At 42.3% G+C, this 24998-nt stretch overlaps 1 protein-coding gene across 1 annotated transcript in view; it reads right to left on the reverse strand.

The window, feature by feature from the left end:
• Positions 1 to 24998, reverse strand: part of wu:fb13g09 (multidrug resistance-associated protein 5) — a 141292-nt gene that overhangs the window by 75193 nt on the left and 41101 nt on the right. Inside the window, 2 exon segments of the mRNA XM_034181897.1 lie at positions 9424 to 9571; positions 11528 to 11701. Coding sequence (XP_034037788.1) covers positions 9424 to 9571; positions 11528 to 11701 — 322 coding nt within the window.

A 24998-nucleotide genomic window follows, 5' to 3' on the forward strand; every position in this document is an offset into this window, starting at 1 on the left:
TAGTGAAGGTTACAAATGATCTTCTTATGGCCTCGGACAGTGGACTCATCTCTGTGCTTGTTCTGTTAGACCTCAGTGCTGCTTTTGATACTGTTGACCATAAAATTTTATTACAGAGATTAGAGCATGCCATAGGTATAAAGGCACTGCGCTGCGGTGGTTTGAATCATATTTATCTAATAGATTACAATTTGTTCATGTAAATGGGGAATCTTCTTCACAGACTAAAGTTAATTATGGAGTTCCACAAGGTTCTGTGCTAGGACCAAATTTATTCACTTTATACATGCTTCCCTTAGGCAGTATTATTAGACGGTATTGCTTAAATTTTCATTGTTATGCAGATGATACCCAGCTTTATCTATCCATGAAGCCAGAGGACACACACCAATTAGCTAAACTGCAGGATTGTCTTACAGACATAAAGACATGGATGACCTCTAATTTCCTGCTTTTAAACTCAGATAAAACTGAAGTTATTGTACTTGGCCCCACAAATCTTAGAAACATGGTGTCTAACCAGATCCTTACTCTGGATGGCATTACCCTGACCTCTAGTAATACTGTGAGAAATCTTGGAGTCATTTTTGATCAGGATATGTCATTCAAAGCGCATATTAAACAAATATGTAGGACTGCTTTTTTGCATTTACGCAATATCTCTAAAATTAGAAAGGTCTTGTCTCAGAGTGATGCTGAAAAACTAATTCATGCATTTATTTCCTCTAGGCTGGACTATTGTAATTCATTATTATCAGGTTGTCCTAAAAGTTCCCTAAAAAGCCTTCAGTTAATTCAAAATGCTGCAGCTAGAGTACTGGCGGGGACTAGAAGGACAGAGCATATCTCACCCATATTGGCCTCTCTTCATTGGCTTCCTGTTAATTCTAGAATAGAATTTAAAATTCTTCTTCTTACTTATAAGGTTTTGAATAATCAGGTCCCATCTTATCTTAGGGACCTCGTAGTACCATATCACCCCAATAGAGCGCTTCGCTCTCAGACTGCAGGCTTACTTGTAGTTCCTAGGGTTTGTAAGAGTAGAATGGGAGGCAGAGCCTTCAGCTTTCAGGCTCCTCTCCTGTGGAACCAGCTCCCAATTCAGATCAGGGAGACAGACACCCTCTCTACTTTTAAGATTAGGCTTAAAACTTTCCTTTTTGCTAAAGCTTATAGTTAGGGCTGGATCAGGTGACCCTGAACCATCCCTTAGTTATGCTGCTATAGACGTAGACTGCTGGGGGGTTCCCATGATGCACTGTTTCTTTCTCTTTTTGCTCTGTATGCACCACTCTGCATTTAATCATTAGTGATCGATCTCTGCTCCCCTCCACAGCATGTCTTTTTCCTGGTTCTCTCCCTCAGCCACAACCAGTCCCAGCAGAAGACTGCCCCTCCCTGAGCCTGGTTCTGCTGGAGGTTTCTTCCTGTTAAAAGGGAGTTTTTCCTTCCCACTGTAGCCAAGTGCTTGCTCACAGGGGGTCGTTTTGACCGTTGGGGTTTTACATAATTATTGTATGGCCTTGCCTTACAATATAAAGCGCCTTGGGGCAACTGTTTGTTGTGATTTGGTGCTATATAAAAAAAAAATTGATTGAATTGATTGATTGAATTGATTGAATATGACTTTCATCCAATCATCCACAGTCCACAATTGCTTTTCCTTAGCCCATTGTAACCTTGTTTTTTTCTGTTTAGGTGTTAATGATGGCTTTCATTTAGCTTTTCTGTATGTAAATCCCATTTCCTTTAGTAGGGTTCTTACAGTTCAGTCACAGACGTTGACTCCAGTTTCCTCCCATTCGTTCCTCATTTGTTTTGTTCTGCATTTTCGATGTTTGAGACATATTGCTTTAAGTTTTCTGTCTTGATGCTTTGATGTCTTCCTTGGTCTACCAGTATGTTTGCCTTTAACAACCTTCCCATGTTGTTTGTATTTGGTCCAGAGTTTAGACACAGCTGACTGTGAACAACCAACATCTTTTGCAACATTGCGTGATGATTTACCCTCTTTTAAGAGTTTGATAATCCTCTCCTTTGTTTCAATTGACATCTCTCGTGTTGGAGCCATGATTCATGTCAGTCCACTTGGTGCAACAGCTCTCCAAGGTGTGATCACTCCTTTTTAGATGCAGACTAACGAGCAGATCTGATTTGATGCAGGTGCTAGTTTTGGGGATGAAAATTTACAGGGTGATTCCATAATTTATTCCTCAGAATTGAGTGAGTCCATATTTTTTTCCCTCTGCTTGGTCTAAAAAAGTAACCGTTACTGACTGCCACAAATTTTTTTTCTTGATTTCTTATACTGTTTCTTAAAGCCAGAAAGTTGCCAATTGAAATGACTTCAGTTTTGTGTCATGTCTGTGATCTGCTTTTTTTCTACAGAATTAAACAACTGACTGAACATGCTCCGAGGCCGGTGATTCCATAATTATTGCCAGGGTTTGTAGCAATCCTGTGAATCACTAAACTAGTATTTAGTTGTATAACCACAGTTTTTCATGATTTCTTCAGATCTGAGGCATTAATTTTGTTGGTTTGGAACCATGATTTCGCTTGGTTACTAGTGTGCTTGGGGTCATTGTCTTGTTCAATCACCCTTTTCAAGGGCATGCCCTCTTCAGCATAAGGCAACATGACCTCTTCAAGTATTTTGACAAATCCAAACTGATCCATGATACCTGGTATGCGATATATAGGCCCAACACTATAGTAGGAGAAACATGCCCATATCGTGATGCTTGCACCACCATGCTTCACTGTCTTCACTCTGAACTGTGGCTTGAATTCAGAGTTTGGGGGTCATCTCACAAACTGTCTGTGGCCCTTGGACCCAAAAAGAACAATTTTACTCTCATCAGTCCACAAAATATTCCTCCATTTCTCTTTAGGCCAGTTGATGTGTTCTTTGGCAAATTGTAACCTCTTCTGCACGTCTTTTATTTAACAGAGGGACTTTGCGGGGGATTCTTGCAAATAAATTAGCTTCACACAGGCGTCTTGTAACTGTCACAGCACTTACAGGTAACTCCAGACTGTCTTTGATCATCCTGGAGCTGATCAATGGGTGAGCCTTTGCCATTCTGGTTATTCTTCTATCCATTTTGATGGTTGTTTTCCGTTTTCTTCCACGCGTGTCTGGTTTTTTCTTTGTCCATTTTAAAGCAGTGGAGATCATTGTAGATAAACAGCCTATAATTTTTTGCACCTGCGTATAAGTTTTCCCCTCTCCAATCAACTTTTTAATCAAACTACGCTGTTCTTCTGAACAATGTCTTGGACGTCCCATTTTCCTCAGGCTTTCAAAGAGAAAAGCATGTTCAACAGGTGCTGGCTTCATCCTTACATAGGGGACACCTGATTCACACCTGTTTGTTCCACAAAATTGATGAACTCACTGACTGAATGCCACACTACTATTATTGTGAACACCCCTTTTTCTACTTTTTTTTACTAATAACCCAATTTCATAGCCTTAAGAGTGTGCATATCATGAATGCTTGGTCTTGTTGGATCTGTGAGAAACTACTGAATCTACTGGTACCTTGTTTCCCATGTAACAGTAAGAAATATACTCAAAACCTGGATTAATCTTTTTAGTCACATAGCACTACTATTATTCTGAACACTACTGTGTATATATATATATATATATATATATATATATATATATATATATATATATATATATATATATATACACGAGGTCTATTAGAAAAGTATCCAACCTTATTATTTTTTTCAAAAACCATATGGATTTGAATCACGTGTGATTGCGTCAGACAAGCTTGAACCCTCGTGCGCATGTGTGAGTTTTTCCACGCCTGTCGGTTGCGTCATTCGCCTTGCGTCAATTGTGGATGTGCCTGGACATGCCAGAACATGTCCCGTGAGGCTTCATCACGGCGTTGCTGTGCGCCATGCGGCACCACCGCGACGCGCAAAGCCTCCGCTCCTCTTTCCATGACAAAAACTCCTGTAACAATGGAATGTGCCGTTCATTTCCAAACTGGACGCTGTGTTTTATCCGGGACGTGGTCTCACTAGCACAGGAATTGTGAAAAGACATGGACATCAGCACTTTTTCGGCACATTGAGAGACGTGCGGAGGAATTCCGCGCGTCGCGGCGGTGCCGCATGGCGCAAAGCAACGCCGTGATGAAGCCTCATGGGACATGTTCTGGCATGTCCAGGCACATCCACAATTTCTCGGATAATCACTTGATGGAAAAACCACCGACAGCTGTCTGAACGCCATCTCAAAGCCGTCCTGTGAGACCAAAACGGAGGTGTTCCTTTGTCTCGCTCCATCAGCAAATCGGTCATGACGTGCGAAGACTCCGCTCGGCTTTCCATGACAAAATCTCTTGTTAAAAGTGAAATCTGCCGGAAAATGGTTGATGTCCAGCTCCTGTGATAACCAGAGAAAGTGCACACGGCGGTCCGGCTCCACAGAGCCATCCATTGAGAAATGATCCGGTGGTTTGTGGCTCTCGATGGCGGCACGGAGCGCGGCGCGCCGAGCGTCCTTAAAGCCGTCCTTAAAGCTGTAGTAACAGTCCTTATTCTCTGTGAAGCCCGTAAAATTTTCACTGAAAGCCAGATAAATTTTTCTAATGGTTTTCAGGTGCCAGTCTCTAACAGTTTCTGAAAAAATTCTGATGGAAAAAAAGCCCAAATCATTCCGCCATTTCCTGACAATGAAAATCCACCGAGGGGGTGGACCACTCATCACTCAAAGCCTGCTCACAGGCGAATGACGAAACCGACAGGCGTGGAAAAACTCACGCATGCGCACGAGGGTTCAAGCTTGTCTGACGCAATCACACGTGATTCAAATCCATATGGTTTTTGAAAAAAATAATAAGGTTGGATACTTTTCTAATAGACCTCGTGTATATATATATATATATATATATATGGTAAAAGGGGTGGGTGTTTATAAGCTTTTGCTTCTGCCTACACCCTTTCTGCCACACAAAACTGTGAAACTGTTGATGACTTTTTTTGTTTTACGAATTTTTTTCGTTAAGCACGTGTGTGTGTGCTGAATAACCTCATTCATTCAAAATATATTGTGAAGAGAAAGGGAAAAAAGGACCTCCCAAACTAGTAAAAAACAAAACAACACAACATACTCACTGCAAAAACTGATATCTAAGAAAGTAAAAAAAAAAAAAAAAAAAAAAAACGCATTTAAAGAAAATTTGACTTAATTTTTGTTTAAATAGAACAATAGTGTTGCCAAGCAGTTTTTTTCCAGCTAATATCAAGCTGTATTTAACCAGTAACAAGGAAAGGCAATGGATTTCAAATCATCCAAGCAAAGGAACAAGATTGTTTTCCTTATTTTAAGACAGGGGCTAATCTTAAAATAAGAATTCTGTCTAGTTTTAAGGCACATTTTGATTATTCAGTGCCTAGACATTTTGCTACTTTTGAGAATTCTAACCAAGTAAATTTTTCTTACCCCACTGGCAGATTTTGTTTTGCTTAATACAAGACAATTTGGCTAGATTTTGGATTACTTGGCTTATTTTGAGAGAGACAGTTTTTGCAGTGCTCCAGAAAATGCGGTAATTATTTAAATTGCTTATCAAGGAAAAAAAATAGCAAGACAAATTTCATGTTATTGCAGGTTGTGAAACGTGGAAACTGCTTTTGACAAATTTAAAGCTGTTATGGGTAGGAGTGGAGGCCAAAGGGTTAAGCGCGCTTGTTTCCAGTGCAGGTTCCTGGCTCAAGGTCACCTCTGTCCATTCTCTATGTAATGTGGAGTTACGCCAGGAAGAGCATCTGGTGTAAAACGTGCCAAATGCACAAGCAGATCCACTTTGGCGACCCTGAGTGAAACAAGGGAGAGAAGCTGAAGGGACTAATTGATTTTGTTTTTACAGCACTTGAAAACATGTTAAACAAAATATCAACATATCTGAACAAGAGCAATCAGAGATTTCTGACATCTGCCAATCTGGATCCAGATCACCTCCAAAATCTGTTGGAGTATTCTATGGCCAAATATCTATCTGTGGTAAAAACTTCATCAAAATCTGTAGAGTAGTTTGGACGTAATCCTGCTAAAAGACAGACAAATAAATAAATAAATGGCAATATTGTATTATGTCCTTGGTGGATGTAACAAGATTGAAGCACCTCTAAATATATATCAAAATGGCAAACTGAATTGATTCTGATTCGGACACCACTACGTTCTGTTGCTGTTAGATCTCAGTGCTGCATTTGATACAGTGGATCATCATATTCTACTTGATAGGCTGGAAAATCATTTTGGGATTACTGGGAGTGCCCTTGCATGGCTGACGTCATACTTGACCCTTTGTTCTCACTGTGTTTTGTACAGTAACACTACCTCTAACCTTAGTGACATGAAATTTGGGGTTCCACAGGGGTCTGTCTTAGGCCCCCTGCTTTTCTCCCTTTATATAGCACCCCCTGGGCACATATTGCAGCATTTTGGGATTACCTTTCACTGCTATGCAGATGATACTCAGTTATACATGCTGATAACTGCTGGTAATCTCGTTCACATAAAATCCTTAGAAGATTGCCTTGCAGCGGTGAGAAGTTGGATGTCTAGAAACTTCCTACTTTTAAACTCTGATAAGACTGAAATGATGGTTCTTGGTCCAGTGAGACATCGGCATCAATTTGACCAGTTAATGCTCAGCCTCGGCTCATGTGTCATACATCACACTGACAAAGTGAGGAACCTTGGGGTAATTTTTGATCCTTCGTTGTCCTTTGGCCTCCACATTAGAACTATTACTAGGACTGCTTTCTTCCACCTGTGAAATATAGCGAAGATTCATCCCATCCTGTCTATGGCTGATGCATTGACCCTGATCCATGCATTTATCTCTTCTAGATTGGAATACTGCAATGTTCTATTTTCTGGTTTACTGCAGTCTAGCATTGGGGGTCTCCAATTGGTTCAAAATGCTGCAGCCAGACTTTTGACACAAAGCAGAATGTACAACCACATTACACCCATTTTGGCATCCCTTCACTGGCTTCCTGTCCCAGTGAGATCAGATTTTAAGGTTCTGCTACTAACCTATAAAATTACTCATGGACTGGCACCTCCCTTCCTAGCTGACCTAATTAAACCTTACGTACTGGCCCGGGCTTTAAGTTCTCAGGATGCAGGACTACTTTGTGTCCGTAAGGTGAATAAGAAGTCTGCGGGTCACATAGCTTTCTCTTATCGTGCCCCTGTTCTGTGGAATGATCTCCCTGCATCAATAAAACAGTCATTCTGTGGAGATTTTCAAGTCCAGACTTAAGATGCACTTATTTTCCCTTTCATATGGCTAGCATACTGGTACAGTTTTGTTTTACGCTTTTTACTCTTTTAATTCATTTATTAGTAATTGGAGCGGGCTGCGGCCTCAACTTTACCTAAATTCTGGGTACTTTTAGCAAAGTTTAGGGCTAGTGGCCGGCCATCACCTTAGTATTTCTTCTGTTCTTCTTGTTTAATGATGGCAAATTATACAGTATATTTTGTCCTTCTGATGCCTGATTCTGTTTTTTCTCTCTGTTTAAGGTGCAGCTCCATCCAGAGATGGGAGTTGTGTTTGTGTTGGCGACCCTCCTGTCCTGTGCGCCAATAGCATTTCTTGTATATTCATCTGTAAATTGCTCTGTGAATTGTTCTGTAATTTATGTTTGTAGCATGGCCCAAACAGAGGGTCACCCCTTTGAGTCTGGTCTGCTTGAGGTTTATTCCTCAGAGGGAGTTTTTCCTTACCACTGTTGCTCTGGCGGTTGGTAAGGTTAAACCTTACCTGTGTGAAGCGTTTTGAGGCAGCTCTGTTGTGATTTGGCGCTATATAAATGAAAATAAATTGAAATTGAAAAATTCTGTTGAATCTAGTTTTAAACTGTACAACATTAAGGACAGTAGAGAAGCTTGAATCTTCGACTGGACTGGGTTGCTTGACGTGAGGATGTTTCGCTTCAAATCGCAGAAGCTTCCTCAGCTAAAATTCTTGCTCTGGTAGTCTGACTTCTGTCTTCTGTCTCTGTCAAAGTGCAGAAGTCCCAGAAAACAAAGAGACCAGATAGACAGGAGACGGAGACAAGAAGAAGAGGAGTGTCTCTCCCTTATTTAGCAGGAGTAGGGGAAAAACTACAGAGGATCTTCAGACAGCACAAAATCCCAGTTTACTTTAAACCGGTTAACACCTTGAGACATAAATTAGTTCACCCTAAGGACAGGATCCCTAGTTACAAACAGAGCAATGTAGTGTATTCTATCAGATGTCAGGAAAACTGTACTGAACACTACATAGGTGAGACTAAGCAACCTTTACACAAAAGGCTATACCAGCACCGCAGAGAGGGCGCCAGTGGACCTCAGTCTGCAGTTCATCTCCACCTGAAAGACACTAACCACACATTTGAGGACAAGGAAGTTAAAATCTTAGCCAGAGAGAAGAAATGGTTTGAGAGAGGTGTCAAGGAAGCATTCTTTGTAAAACAGTTGAAACCCAGCCTTAACCGGGGAGGGGGTCTCAGACACGCTTTGTCCCCTGTTTACAATGGGGTACTCAGGTCAAAGCAGTTTCAGTCTTTTGTTCATGGTAATGAGTCATTCACGTCATCAGGAGAGTCGTCAAAGGAGCCATCAGGAGAGGCTTCCGTCCCATCATTAGGAGGGACAGCTGCCCTGTCATTAGGAGGGTGCTAACTAGAGCACAATAGGTGCTAATTAGAGCTATTGTTTAGTCACTAGCCTGTGGCAGTCAGCCTCTCGGTAGGAGGGGTCTGGTTAGGTTAAAACTCCAGCTTTTGTTGGCTTCTGTTTATTCTTCTCTACAAGAGTCAAGACAGAAGTCAGACTACCAGAGCAAGAATTTTAGCTGAGGAAGCTTCTGCGATTTGAAGCGAAACGTCCTCACGTCAAGCAACCCAGTCCAGTCGAAGATTCAAACTTTTCTACTATGGAAACCACCTGGACAACTGAGAGCCTACACAGAAACATTAAGGACAGACTCATTTAAAGTTTACACCAGATATTAACTTTTTGTCAACTGCATAAATTTAAGTCAACATTGCAAGTTAAAGTGCGCACCTGTTAAGTTGTTTTGCATACATATTAACATATACAGTACATATAAAACAGGCAACAATACATACATGACAGACAGAGAACTGGTTTTTAATAGGATTTAAAATGGCTACAGTTGAGTTAAACTAGTTTTGACTGTCATCAACAATTACACAGTAAATACCCTTTAGATTTAGGACAGTTATTGTGAAGTTGTGTCACTGGGCTGTGAGAAACTGCTATAACTACTTAAAGAAGGACACCCAGTCCTTCTTTTGAAATGACACTTCATGATGTAATTCACATTCCCAAGAAACACATGACTTTGTAACATAAAAGCCACTCACTATGAACATTCTGAGCAAAGGCGTCTTCCCAGCAGTACATCTTGATGAACTTTATGCATCCCAAGATCTCATTCATCAACCTCACACGCCGGTCAGTCACCGCGACACACTTCTTGCGGAAATACGCTGTCAATCTCGATGCAAGCATCTGTTCAGACGGGAAGAGACGGAATGATGACAAGAGAAATAAGTGGCATGAGAGGAAACGAAAGCAGACACAATCACATTAACTGAGCTGCAGGCCTGTCCCGGGGAAGCGGAGTGATAAATGCTTTTCACATCAATAACAGAGTCTCTGAAATTGCAGTTTAGACTGAGAATAATTCAAAAAGAACAGCTACAAAGGTGACAGGAGTGTAATGGCTGAAAAGTTACAATGCCTTGAAACCATCATTACATTAATGAGTCATAACTCCAGCAAAATGCCTGATAATTTCTCTTGGTAAAACGTTAACAAATTGCAATTACATCACTAATCAGCATGAATAAACACATCCATTACTTTGGTGCAACTTATTATAATGAACCATGCTGAAAGTCAATAAGCCATAACTGTCAAAATGCTAAATTACAATGTCGTACATTCTGCAACTAAAATGATATTCAAATAGTATTGTGCTGAAAATAACTAAATGGTTTTCAATGTTTCAAGTTAGTTCGTGGCTTCCTGTTACCTAAGAGGTCCTTGGTTTTGTTATATTTGACCATACACATGCATTATGGATACAGCGATTTCTGCATCTTCAAAATGTGAGGTCATTAACTGTAAAATCCACAGTGACTTTGACACTATCATGTTTTCCCTCACATCATAACTAGAGGATGCATAAATGTAACTACTGCAAGACAGGACCAACAAACTGTATTCTACTATGTTCAAAAATCAAGTCCACGGAGCTGCTCATGACATCATCAGCACAAGAGGAGGACAGATTGTTCAGATGTTTTACAGATGTGAGTATTCATGGAAGAAAGTCTGATTAGGGTCAGATTAAGACACACCAGCACAGACCTCCAAGCAGAGGGTTTATTGATAGTTAACCTAATGGCCAACTCAAAATCTGCCATAGTCGTGAGAGAATGTTACTATAGGATTTGGGCTGTGTTGTGGAAAAGCTATGACTTTCAGCCCAGAACATGGCTAGATTTTGTGCAAGGAATTACGGCAGCACAAAGTTACTTGACCAAGACACTACAGCCACTTCTCCTCACTCTGTTGGTGCAACATGGTGGCAACAGCAGACTTGTATTTGAACATGAGTATTAGGCTTCATACACAGCAAGGGTAAACCCAAATTTACTTTGAAACAATACTACCCGTGTTATGCATGTGTTCTTCCTACCCTGCTCTGTTCATAGTTCCATAAAGCAGACAGGTGTGTTGAAGTCATGAAGATCTTTCAGATACTATAATTAACTATCACTTGAGAGCAGAGCCGGGAGAGATGAACAATGTGCAGCACGTATGCAAGTTTGGTAACCGCCGTCACAGCACGGCTTATTTCTTTATCACTAAGCTTTCAATCATTATTTACACAAAATTACCTTTGAAATTTGGCCAGAAACATTGCTGTATAAATTGTTCTAATTGCCCATCATTGTGTGCTCTATTAGTGAAAATTTGAGCCCTGTACGGTTTGAAACCGTATCTCACTTTTTGCAAAGTCTTAGAGGATCTGGGAGAGTGCCAACTTTGGCATGCTTTTGTAATGCCTTGCAATTCCGTGGAGCCTGTAATACCATACTTTTCCATGACATTACTGGAAAGTTTTCTGTGCTGAAGCGACAGTACAGGTGGTTATTTTTGCAGACGTCACATGGTGTAAATCTGGTGTGTTACATCATCAGCCATGAGCTACGTAGATCACATTCATGGACAACCGTGATATTTATACACCAGTTTGTGACAGTCATAGATAGACTGTCACTGACAGATCCATTTTCATGAAAGTAAAACTTGCACTTTACTGTTTAAACCGCTAATGTTGGTGTGTTTGTGGGTGTAGGCGTGGACGTTTGCACAAAACCTGAAGTTATGCTGTAATTTGTTCATTATTCTTGCAATTCCTCTCACTGATTTCAATGTCAGAAGGTGAACTAGTACCATTGCAGGGTAGAAGATGACAAAAATAATGGAACCCAGTAGTGCAGTGGGACCCAGGAAGTACATGGTGTAGCAGAGACCCAGTATACCCAACAGGGGTCCTCCAGCCAGCAGGCAGCCCATCGACACTGCTTCATACAGCCGTTGGCCATCAGCAGAGCAGATATTGACCAACTAGACAGACAGACAGAGGGACACGTGATTTACCTGATAAAGGATACAAAAAAACTGCAGCAAATAGAAAACAAAATTCTTAGAAGACATCCTGAAACTTCAGCATGAGTAAGTTTATACACACACTTATTCCCCCATGTAATATTTGTTGGACAATGATTCCTTTTAAGCTGCTGAATGACTAATCTTAGACAGCTTTCCTCCCCTCGGGCTACAGGATTTGTAGAGATCTAAGTACAAATGGTGGAAGAGCAGAAGCCAAATCCATCTAGTTCATTTGCATGTGGTGCCCTGCAGCGTGGGATGATTTAGCTAATTTACAGATGAGTCCCCTCCAGGGTTATACCACCTACCTCGCCTGGACTGATATCTTTAGTGCTACGCAGGTGGAGGATCTTGTTGAAGGCAAACGTGAGCGATGCTCCACGGAGGCGTGTTGCAGTACGGTAGCTGACGGCCCACATGAGGGCCAGAGACCAGGATCGAATCAGTTTCGTGAGAAAGATTCCAGCCACCAGAGACAGACCGTATGGAATGGCGCTCTCTGAGTTCTGGGAATACTCTAGCAGAGCTCGAATCAGGAGAGCCTGGGCAGGGACAGGGGAGAAAAAGGAGTGAGCAAAAGAGGAGAGCAAAACAGAAAAGACAGCAGAAAGAGAAATGTGAGACAAAGAAGACAGACAACAGGCAGGTGCAAGGAGGAAGACAGTGATGTGTGAGAAGCGCAAGGGGCAAAAAAACAAGACAAAAAGAATGTGTGGGATGATGGTAACGAACAGGGCGTGGGACACATGAAAGAGAGAAGAGAGATAAAAGAAAAAAAAACCCAGAACAATTCAATCTAACGTATTAGAGATGACAGAGAAAATCCAGTAAATCTTTAAATATAACGCAATGCTAAAATGAGCACTGTGTTCTTTATAATTTGCAGTTGTTTAATTAATTATTATGATTTTATTGTCTAACGTACAATCTGTACATGTTCAAATCAAATCATTTGTTCATGCTGTGCAAATCAAGGAATATGCTGAATTGAGGGTTAATTTCCTGATACAAGCAGCCATTGTAGGACACGGAGCTTTCCAGATACTTGGAGCTCTCAATATTTGCAAGATGGGTATCATCTGTGCCAATAGTCAGTGCAGGTTGCTTGGAGTTTGGTGCAGGCTGATGGAGTAAACTGGTCTTTTCCAGACTAACTGTAAGGTCGAACAGCTCTGAAACCTCGGAAATGCAAACAACCATCATCGGCAGTGAAGACTTCCTGGGTGCCTCATGGAGGCTCTTGGTTTTCTCACTGAGGCAACAAAGGTTGAAGAGGTAGTCATGTTGATGGTGGTGTGAGGTCATAGCCCTGTTTTACACCATTGCTTATCTTGAAACCTTTTGTCATATGATCTTACTGTGGGCATCTGTTGTGCTCATTGGTTGTCCAAAGATCATTTCTGTCGATGGTATCAAAGACTTTTGCCATTTCAAAGGAGGCAGGGCAGACAGACAAGAAAAGTGCATTGAACAAATATGCTTCTCTCCCATTGCAAACATAACATCCATGGTGCTTCAGCTTGTCCTGAAGCCACACTGTGCTCTAGAATACAGTGATAAGTGTGTTGTAAATGACTTAAGACTTTTCCAGCAATGGAGGGAAGTGAGATGCCCTTTGTTTCCACAGTCTGTTTTATTGTTTGTTGTAGTAGAGAGGAACCACCAGTGTCTTATCCAAGTCATCTGGCATGGCATCTTCCCTTCCCAAACACTCTGCAAGACATATTGGATGCTGGGGCCTGTGGCCTTGTATGTATAATAATATAATATAATATAATATAATATAATATAATATAATATAATATAATATAATATAATATAATATAATATAATATAATATAATATAATCCTTTGACAGACTGGTGTCCTGTCCACGGTGTACTCCGCCTTTGTGCAAAGACTGCTGGGACAGGCTTCAACCGCCCTGACCCTTAACTGGAATAACTGAGTTTAGAAAATGGTTATAATAATATAATATAATATAATATAATAAAGGAAAGAGAATTGCAAAAGAAAATCAAACAGCACCACAACAATCATCTTCATTTACCAACCGTATTAGACAAATTAAATGGCAAACCCGTCACTGTTTAAATACTAAATCCAGTTAATGCTGTTAGCTCCTGGTCATAGCATGCAGTGCAGCCCCTTTGTAAATATACAAGACAAACTTGGACAGGGAATGCTTTGTCCGAGGTGCAGAATCTAAAGCCAAAAGCTTGGTAGGAAAAACAAACTGCATGCTTTTGGACTAAAGCATGACTGGTCTAAACCAACTAATCTAAGGTATTAATATGAGATTTGCTAGCTAAGGCTTTGTAATATCCCAGTACATTTATATTTCCACACCAGTGTGAAACAGGATAAGGGTTTTTTTTTTTCAGAAAATACACTGACAGAATTGGTACTTCATCCAAGCAACCATGCTGCAAAATCAGCACCAGCTAGTAAGAGAAAGGAGGATTTGGTGAGTACTCACAGGCACCACAAAGTCAGCGACCATCGTGAGCAGCAGGAAAAAGATGGCCACCAGTGTACGGGTTTGGCAAAACCTCCAGAAGACTCTTGTCAGGGACGCCCCGTCTCGCCCTCGTCTTTTCAGCTCATCTCGCCACAAAGATTCCAGCCTGAAACCAGTCAAAAAGAAGGTGACCTACAATGAATAACCATAATTAGACCCAGGAAGCTACTACCAAACACGTTATAGACCTGCTAATGCACTTTTATTATTGTGTATTGCCCCTTGAAAAGGGTAAAACCTCTTGTTGGCCAAATGCTTCTTTGTAATGACTCTATAAAGCAGCAGCAGAGCAGCTGCACAAAGTAATTTACACCTTAATGACTTTATTAAAAACGTATCAAAGACAGACTGAACATTAAACCAACTAGTCTCATGCAGCCTGATAATTACTACTTGAAACCAAGCGGTGATGAACCTAAGAGATCACAATTAATAGCATGGAAAGCTAAAAAGTCTGCAACTTGAGTCAGTCAAAACAAAATGTAATAAATTACGTGCTGCAAAATCAGTTCAAAAAGGGCAAATCAGGAAACATTAAATACTGCACTGAAAAGAACAGACAAAAAACCCCCAACAACAAAACAATATTAACTACATGCTCCAAACTAATGACATCAACACAATTACGTATTGTATGAAACTTCTTGTAATTAAATACAATTTAAAATAATAATGAGCTCTATTTGTGTTCAATGTGCGTGCTTTGGTGTACTTCATGTAAACTCACCTAAAACTTTACTACTACTAGGCACCGTCTGTCTCGTAAGACAATGGGTCAACAAATAAACAAACAATAACAAACATATAAACAACAAATAAACAAACAAAGCAAGTGCCTTTCTGGATCACAAACAACAAAACAACATAAAAAGTTACATCTTAGAATAGTTCTTAAAATGGCTAAACAGTTCGATGCTTGAGGGAAGGTCTCTCTTGCATGTTGAGATGGGGTGCTAGATGATGAACTGGTTGCACGTTGCTTACGGACTTCTCTCTTGGTGTTCTATGCTTCATGTCTTCTTTCCTCACTCTTTCTAATACCTTCTTCAACAGCCATCTTCCAGCCAGTACAATCTGCAGCTCACGTTTCCCAGGAGTCATGCTGGATATCAGTGGATTTCCTGTCACGTTTGCAGACATCTTTATACCTCAGTTTGGGTTGGCCTACAGATTGGGTTCCAGTAGCAAGCTCACCGTATAGAATGTCTTTAGGCAAACAACCACCCTCCATTCTGTACACACATCCAAACCAGCGCAGACGTCTCTGACTCAGTAGACCTTGGAAGCTGGATAACTTTGCTCAATTGAGGACATCTGTGTTTGGGTTCTAATCTTCCCATTTGATGACAATATTTCTTCTGAGACATCGCAGATGGACGCTATTCAGATGATGTTCCAGTGAGCAGGTCTCAATGCTGTACAGCAAAGTGCTGAGGACAAAAGCTTGGTAGACTCTGAGCTTGGTATTCAGTGTCAGCTTCTTATTTTTCCAAACTCTCCCCATCAGTCTGGCCATTACAGTGGTTGTCTTACCAATCTGTTTGTTAACTTTCGCATCTACTGACAGATTGTGGGTGATGGTAGCACCCAGATACATGAAGGAGTCCACAGCTTCAAACAGGTAACTATCTATATGACAATGGAGGATGGTTGGCTCATGACATTTGACTTCTTTAGGCTTCAGTCCAAATTCCTTACATGCATGAGAGAACTTGTCTATGCATAACTGCAGAGCTTCCTCTCTGTGTGCCAACAAAGCTGCATCATTTGCAAAGAGCATCTCCAAGACTACAAGAATGTGACTGACTTTTGTTTTTGCTCTCAGACGGAATAGGTTGTAAAGTTTACCATCAGATTGTGTGTATAGGTAGATGCCTTCAGAACAGTTATCAAATGCATATGAAAGAAGGAGGGAGAAGAAGATGCTAAACAAGGTTAGTGCAAGTACACATCCTTGTTTAACTCCACTGCAAATTGGGAAGGCTTTGGATGTAGATCCATCATATCGGACAGTGCCTTTCATATCGTCATGGAATGAGATAATGATGAGCAATGTTGGAGAGCAGCCAATCTTATCGAGTAGAGTGAAGAGACCCTTCCTGCTGACAAGGTCAAAGGCCTTGGTGAGTTCTGTGAATACAATGTAGAGAGGCCGGTTTTGCTCTTGACACTTCTCTTGTATCTGCCTCAAAGATAATATCATGTCGATGGTTGAGCTACCTGTTACACAGTCGCATTGTGATTCTGGGTAGATGCAGTTGGCAAAAATTCTGTCACAGTTTCTGTTGACTATGGCTCCAGATAGTGCTCCAACCATCTACCCATATCCCTGTCTTTATCTGTGATGGTTTCTCCAGTTTTCGACTTCAGAGGAGCTGTCTTCTTCACTGGTGGTCCCAGTGCCTTCTTGATCCCTTCATACATTTACCGAACATCACCAGTATCTGCAGCATGCTGAAGGCCTTGACAAAGTAGGAGCCAGTAGTCATTCGCGCAGGATTTTGCTGTTTGTTGTGCTGCCTTCTTGGTATTCTGTAAAATGGCTTAAGTTCTTGGGTGTTAGGATTTGGGTTTTGTTTGCTGTTTGTTTGTTTGGGTTTGATTGTTCTGTTACTCTCTGTTATGTTTAGTCTCTTGCTGGTGTTTTTCCTGCTTGGGTCTGTCTGTCCCCTTCTCTCTTGTCTGTCCCTGCTGACTCTTGGTGGTGGGTGTTTCCCTCTCTCTGGCCACACCCTCTTTCTGGAGTGTTCCACGCACACCTGCTCTCAATCCGCACCTCATCACCTGGGTGTTTATAAGCTCCTCAGTTTGTCTCACTCCTTCACCAGATTGATGCGTCTTGTGCCTTCTCTCCAACTCTGTTTTGTGTATTCTCGACCTGCCTGCCTCACGTGTGTTACGATTACCTGCCTGTATCCTCAACCGCGCCTTTTGCCTGATGATTCTGATATTGTTACTCTTGTTGGACTGCCTTGCTGTGTCCTGGACCCCATTTACTGTTTCAGTAAACTGCTTTTACTTACAGAGCTTGTCCAACCCCTGCATTTGTGTCCAGCCAAACCAGTCATCTAGACCTAATATTGGGTAGATTTTATTTTTCGTTCAACCAGGGTGTCCAGTCACCCTCCTCACACTTCCCCTGCCGGTTTAGTTGCAGACGCCCTGACCCTGAAACATGGGGTACTGGCTTAAAGGATACCAGTAGCAGGTACACTGACCTTACCTGGAACTTAAAACCTAAACGTTTAAGTCAGTGATGAAGTTAGTTCTTTCAGTTTCTATCTTTTGGATCAGGGTCGCCACAGCAGATCCAGTATAGATCTGCATGTTGATATTGCACATGTTTTAGGCAGGATACCGTTCCTGACACAACTCCACATTCCATGGAGAATGGACACAGGTGGTCTTGAACCGGGAACAGTTTGTTTTGGAAGCAAGTGCGCTAACTGCTTGGTAACCCCTCTACCCAAAACTTTAATTCAATGATTTAAAATCAATCAATCAAAAAATTAGTTATTAATATTGGTGGCATGGTTAATGGGTGCAGCATTTCCCGCCTCCCAGTTTGCATATTTATAGGATGTACACATTCCACAGTGCTCCTACAATGTATATTTTATTTATCTATTTTTTATTTTTACCTTTTAGCTTATACTTTTATTATGTCCTAAATTGATTTTGTTGTTTTTGTCTATTTTTTAATTTGTTATAATTATTATTATTATTATTATTTTTATCAATATGTATTATAACATAAATCTTTATAATGAAATTCTACACTTTGTTCATGAAGCATAAAAAACATTTTTAAGTGTTGTTTACAGATGTTATTGCTGGAACCAACCCTTGAACAGCTTCTAAAATGCTAAAATACCCTTGGCAGTATGAGCATAAAAATAGGAAACAGAATGTGACCTTTTAATCACTGCATTATTTATTTATAACACGAGCACTGTGTTGTGAGCAGAAGCTAATGGGCTAATTAACGTTACTGTACAAGGCACAAAGAACTCAAGAGGAAACTGCTTCTCGCCACTACTGAACAGACAAAAAAAATGCCATGAAGAACCTAAACTTGCACACATTTATCTCACTAAATGTAAATACTAAGTCCCTTGTTTTCACTCGGAGCTGCCACACCAGATCCGTGGTGATTTGGCACATGTTTTACACTGGATGCCCTTCCTGATGCAACTACATTTTACCAGGAACCTTCCACACTGAAAACAAGCGCACTTGGCCACCATCCCTGCTTCCTCCCTGAATGTAAATAAACTTTTTAAATGATTACAGATATTTACAGCATCTGTGACGGTATGGGGTGTGTTAGTGCCCATGGCATGGGCAACTTACATCTGTGATGGCACCATCAATGCTGAAAGGTACATCCAGGTTTTGGAGCAACACATGCTGCCATCCAAGCAACGTCTTTTTCAGGGACGTCCCTACTTATTTCAGCAAGACAATGCCAAGCCACATTCTGCACGTGTTACAACAGCGTAGCTTCATAGTAAAAGAGTACAGGTACTAGACTGGCCTGCCGTGGTGCATTATGAAGGGCAAAATATGACAACGGAGACCCCGGACTGTTGAACAACTGAAGTCGTACATCAAGCAAGAATGGGAAAGAATTCCACCTACAAAGCTTCAATAATTAGTGTCCTCAGTTCCCAAATGCTTATTGAGTGTTGTTAGAAGGAAAGGTGATGTAACACAGTGGTAAACATACCACTGTCCCAGCTTTTTTGAAACGTGTTGCAGGCATCCATTTCAAAATGATCAAATATTTGGACAAAAACAAAGTTTATCAGTTTGAACATTAAATATAGTCTTTGTGGTGTATTCAATTGAATATAGGTTGAAGAGGATTTGCAAATCGTTGTATTCTGATTTTATTTACATTTTACACAACGTCCCAACTTCATTGGACTTGGGGTTGTATGGTAGTAGTGGCAGATATCAATAAAAGCACCTACTTTACATCCTTCCCAGATATTACCACACGACAGTGGTTTGTGAAATGGACACATTTGCAGTCTCCTGGCCACACAAGATTAATCACCAAGTGCTGCCACATTTGTTTGGTTGTTGTGGATTCCCTACAGAAGGAACAGCTTGAGCTACAACAGGGGTCCCTCCAGGAGCAATGCTGGTGACCCCTGAGATACAGTATTTTTTAATATAGAGTCATTGACAAAATCAGATGTAAACTTCAACCTCATATTATATTCTTTCTTTTTCAGTACAACACACTATGTCAGCTTAAATCAAAGTGAAATACAACGGTATACGGTATTAGTGACAACCTCACTTTGTAATACAAGTGTACCAGAACACAGAGCAGATCATGATAAAGAAACATTCAAGATGTAATCATGTAAACAGACCACAGAAGATGTCAGCATTTTTCTCTAGCTGCAGAGAAACAGCAACCCAAAAGAGAAATGTGCTTTTAAATGGAACTGAAATGTTGCTAGCAGCCATCCTGAACCTCTGCCAGATGGCAAGAGAAGTTAATGTTTCAGAAGTGTGTTGGCAAGGACATCACATTCAAGGTTCGCACCTCCCTGAGCACCGACAAGTGACAACTCTCTCAGGGTGCCCCCCCCCCACATTCCCTGCTTGCTATCGGCGCTGCTTTCCATTGGCATTGCTTAACTGTTCCTGCTAGGCTACAGTTGTATGTGAACACAAAATAACTGCCCCCCCCCCCCCCCTCCCTCTCATCCATGCCAATCTATGAGCTCTTTACCACGTAAAACAAAAGCATAAAGGCTCTTAACATCTGAGCCTGCACCAGTACCATCCAACAGAAGAATTCACTTAAAACCTAGACAGCTGTGACCACACACAGTTAAACACATAAATATTCACACAATAGAAAATGTTGACCAGACCATATAGAAGTTGAAAGAGAGCAATGAATATGAACTCAAAGCGCATCCATACAACTTTAATGTGACAATACTTGCATTCTCCTCGGTTGAATACAGTAGAAATTAAAAGACTTTTTTTTGCATGTAGTGTTCTGCCCCTTTAAGGGATGAAACTAACGCCATAAAAAATTAAATGATCATTTTTAATAAAATCATATGCAGTGTCACTGAGGTGGTTAGAAAGCTCCTCGGTGGCAAGGCTCCTGGGGTGGATAAAATCCGTCCTGAGTACCTTAAATCTCTGGATGTTGTGGGACTGTCTTGGCTGACATGCCTCTGCAGCATCGCGTGGCGATCGGGGACAGTGCCTCTGGATTGGCAGACCAGGGTGGTGGTCCCTCTGTTTAAGAAGGGGAACTGGAGGGTGTGTTCCAACTATAGGGGGATCACACTCCTCAGCCTCCCCGGTAAGGTCTATTCCAGAGTACTGTAGAGGAGAATTCGACCGATGGTCGAACCTCGGATTCAGGAGGAGCAGTATGGTTTTCGTCCTGGTCGCGGCACACTGGACCAGCTCTACACGCTCCATCGGGTGCTCGAGGGTTCATGGGAGTTCGCCCAACCAGTCCACATGTGTTTTGTGGATCTGGAGAAGGCGTTCGACCGTGTCCCTCGGGGCACCATGTGGGGAGTGCTCCGGGAGTACGGAGTCCGGGGTCTTTTGCTAAGGGCTATCCGGTCCCTGTACGACCGCAGCAGGGCTTGGTTCGCATTGCTGGTAGTAAGTCAAACCTGTTTCCAGTGCACGTTGGCCTCCGCCAGGGCTGCCCTTTGTCACCGGTTCTGTTCATTATTTTTATGGACAGAATTTCTAGGCGCAGCCAGGGTGTAGAGGGGGTCTGGTTTGGGAACCACAGAATCTCGTCTCTGCTGTTTGCGGACGATGTGGTTCTGTTTGCTTCGTCAAATCAGGACCTTCAGCGTGCACTGGAGTGGTTTGCAGCCGAGTGTGAGGCGTCCGGGATGAAAATCAGCACCTCCAAATCCGAGGCCATGGTTCTTGACCGGAAAAAGGTGCTTTGCCCTCTTCAGGTCGGTGGAGTGTCCTTGCCTCAAGTGGAGGAGTTTAAGTATCTCGGGGTCTTGTTCACGAGTGAGGAACGGATGGAGCGTGAGATTGATAGACGGATCGGTGCAGCATCTGCAGTGAAGAGAGAGGTGAGTAGGGGGGCAAAGCTCTCGATTTACCGATCGATCTACGTTCCGATCCTCACCTATGGTCATGAGATTTGGCTCATGACCGAAAGAACGAGATCGCGAGTACAAGCGGCCGAGATGAGTTTCTTCCGCAGGGTGGCTGGGCGCTCCCTTAGAGATAGGGTGAGGAGCTCAGTCACTTGGGAGGAGCTCGGAGTCGAGCCGCTGCTCCTCCATGTCGAAAGGAGTCAGTTGAGGTGGCTCGGGCATCTTTTCTGGATGCTCCCTGGACGCCTCGCTCGAGAGGTGTTCCGGGCACGTCCCATTGGGAGGAGGCCCCGGGGAAGACCCAGGACACGCTGGAGGGACTACATCTCTCGGCTGGCTTGGGAATGCCTTGGGGTTCCCCCGGAGGAGCTGGGGGAGGTGTGTGTGGATTGGGAGGTCTGGGCGGCTTTGCTTGAGCTGCTGCCAATGCGACCCGACTCTGGATAAAGCGGAAGAAAATGGATGGATGGATGGATCTGCAGTGTATGACTGCTTGAAGACTGTAAACAAAAGACGTCACCAGGTCCTGGGAATCAGAGCAGCTATCTTTGGTTTAGGGGCATTTTGCCTTTCAGAAGTCATACTCTGTCGGATCCAGGTTACTTGACCATTGCAGAACATTTGATTTATTTGCATCCAAAACGTCTTGGGTTTCCTTCAAGTATACTTTGGATGATGGTTCATCTGCACCATGACTGAGGTTTCAGGGATTTGGCTAAAATGTTAACCAGTAACACAGCTCTCAACTCCTCAGATTTCATAACACAACATCTACAATACCTCACGGTGATGTAACAGCATATATGACAATGTTATAGCCTCCACGGAAATGTACACAATTACCAAAGTCTGTCAAAGTTACTGGGGGGGATACATTTTTTAAGATATATTGAAAATCCAGAGATGTAGTTATTAAAAGATCACCACACAATTGTGGAATATCCCCATTCACCAAGGACCCTCCCAGACCCTTTAAGGTTTTACAAGGTAGAGACAAGGTTTCAAACCATGACCTTTTGGGATACATATTTGTGAAAGTGAGTTTGGGGCTTAAATTTTCACCAACAGAACATATACTGATGGACGACGATGGACTATCCCAATTCATCATTAGATTAGATTAGATTAGATTAGACAGAACTTTATTAATCCCTTGGGAAGACTCCCTCAAGGAAATTGAGGTTCCAGCAGCATTGTATAGGCGTATAGGAGCACACAGAGCATCAAAAGTGCAAGTTAAAAAAAAACAATCATGCACACCCCCCTGGACTCTTTATGGGTTTCTACCGTAGGCATGGAAAAGGTTTCAAAGCCTGACTTTCTGTGATGCTGATGCATATCCATGGAGAACACAATGGGGTTTAAATGTACTCAGACTGAACTGGTCTTAATTTTCTGTTGGCTGTACACTAGGTGTCAGATCATCTATCTCCATCTCTGTCTCACCCTGTCCCCTGCATGTCCTCCCTCACCACATACTTAAATCTCCTCCTGTCTGGTGGCTCCATCCTCAGTATCCTTCTCCTTATATACCCCATGTCCCTCCTCTGCACATGTCCGAACCAGTTCAATCTCACCTCTTCACTTTGCCTCCATACCACGTGACCTGTGCTGACCCTCTGATATGGGCATCCTTGTATTTGAGGTCATGTTAATCATTAATTTCAACACCAACAAAGGTCCACAGAAGACTGGACTTCCTCAAACAGTCACCACCCTGTATTATGTTGAGTCACACAGCCACGAAATGGAAAAAGGCATTAGTTTCATTTTCAATAAATTATAAAACAATAAACAAAACAACCACCTACTGAGCTTTTGTAAGTTCATTCTCTGTAGCTGCTGACATTTCTCACACAGATTGGCAGGGGCACAGGCCTGGGCGAGCCTGAAGCCAGTCACTGACGGCTAATAAGAGGGAAAGACGCACGTCACAAGTAAAGCAGTGATGTAACATCAAGTCAGGCATGAACACTCACCGTAATCTCTAATCTTGTTATTCTTAGCACCTTTTCTACGCAGCACAGCCCTGCTGTGCTGATATGCAACTGTACTGGATGTTCATTAACCAATTCTCACTGCACAATCAGACACTGTACGGACAGCAACATTTGTTCAGAGACGGCACAAACATGAAAAGAAAAAGCCTGAAAATCCACTCACAGCAGGAACTGTTATAACTGCAAATTCCCACTCTACGACGGTGCCAAATGCAACGCCAGAGCCTTGGCAGGACACCTGTTTTCCTGTTACCGTATATGTTTGCACATATTTATTGCCACATTAATCTTGCTCACATGTCAAAAACCAAAGGTCCTTCACTGTTTGTCTATGGAAGAAAAAACAACCCCAGTGACCTTCCCACGTGCTGAGAGTGCAACAGCACAACGCAGATTCAAGATTCAAACAACTTTACTGATTCCTAAAAGAGCAATTCATCTTCACACCGGGTCCCCCAGCCTTGATTTCCTTGTTGAAAAGATGGTGTCAATAGCGCTGAGGGACTAGCTGATCAATTCCATGGTTATTCCAAATATAGTTTGAAGAATTCACAGTCTGGTGAAGTTGGGACTTTTGAAGGTTGGGGCAGAGATAGAGAAAATACAGAAAGAGAGGAGAGAGGAGGACATGCGACCACCATCGCCGAGACCAAGTTCACCTCAGGATTTTACCACTACACTACTACCTACACTGTTAAAAAAAAAAAAAACACTAAAGGACAGGTTCTGTTGTGTTGGGGGGGTTTGGCTGGGCATTTTGTGTGTTCTTTTCTTTTCTTTGCTCTCCAGGTGGTATGCAAACTGATTTATTGTCTGTGGAGAAGGTGCTGGCAGAAGAGTCCTTCACCCTCATCAACGTGATATGCAGCACCTGTGGATGATGCTCACGTGCAACCTTAAAGACTTTCAGCTGAAGCAGATAATGAGATGGCGTTCTGCATTTAAGCCATGTGTGATTCGAGCAGAATTGCCGGGAACTCGACCTTGTGATGTTCGTTTGTGAGACGCTGAGGACCGCGCCTGGGTTTGACACATCGTGCCTGTGAAGGAGGCGGGTGAGGGAACTGCTGTCAGCACACATCAGAGGTGATTTGATTGTCTGAATAATTGTAACAGTAATTTGGTATTTTGTTACGCAGTATATGTGAATATTGATGAGAGTTGTGCAGCTCGCTTCTCACGGCCGTGGCGTGCGGACAGATGATCCTCCACCTGTTGTGAGAAGCTGCTCATTTACATAAAGCTTAAATTCAGACCTGAATGTGTTGCTGATAGTGTGTGCCTTTGAAGGATATTAGTTGTAGCTGCTGACTTATCTCACCTTTTCTATCCTTCGCAGAGTCGGTTTGTTGTGTCCACCTGGGGGGTGTTTGGCGGTGAACGTGGGTCCAGAGGCGCCGGGCTTCGATCCCTTTGGACGCTGGAGAGCGCGCCGTCCTTCACTCCACCAGACAGACGCGCTTTATGTTTGTACACCGTGTATTGCACAAGAAGGGGAAAATAAATTGTTTTGTTATTGGAACCGCTTTCTGGTTATTTTAGCGCTGGGTTCAGTCAGACGCAGGTCCGCTCCTCAACCCGCGTCGGCACATAACAAGGTTCAGGGTTTT

The sequence above is a fragment of the Thalassophryne amazonica genome, chromosome 11 (genome assembly GCF_902500255.1).
Source record: "Thalassophryne amazonica chromosome 11, fThaAma1.1, whole genome shotgun sequence".
Lineage (NCBI taxonomy): Eukaryota > Metazoa > Chordata > Actinopteri > Batrachoidiformes > Batrachoididae > Thalassophryne > Thalassophryne amazonica.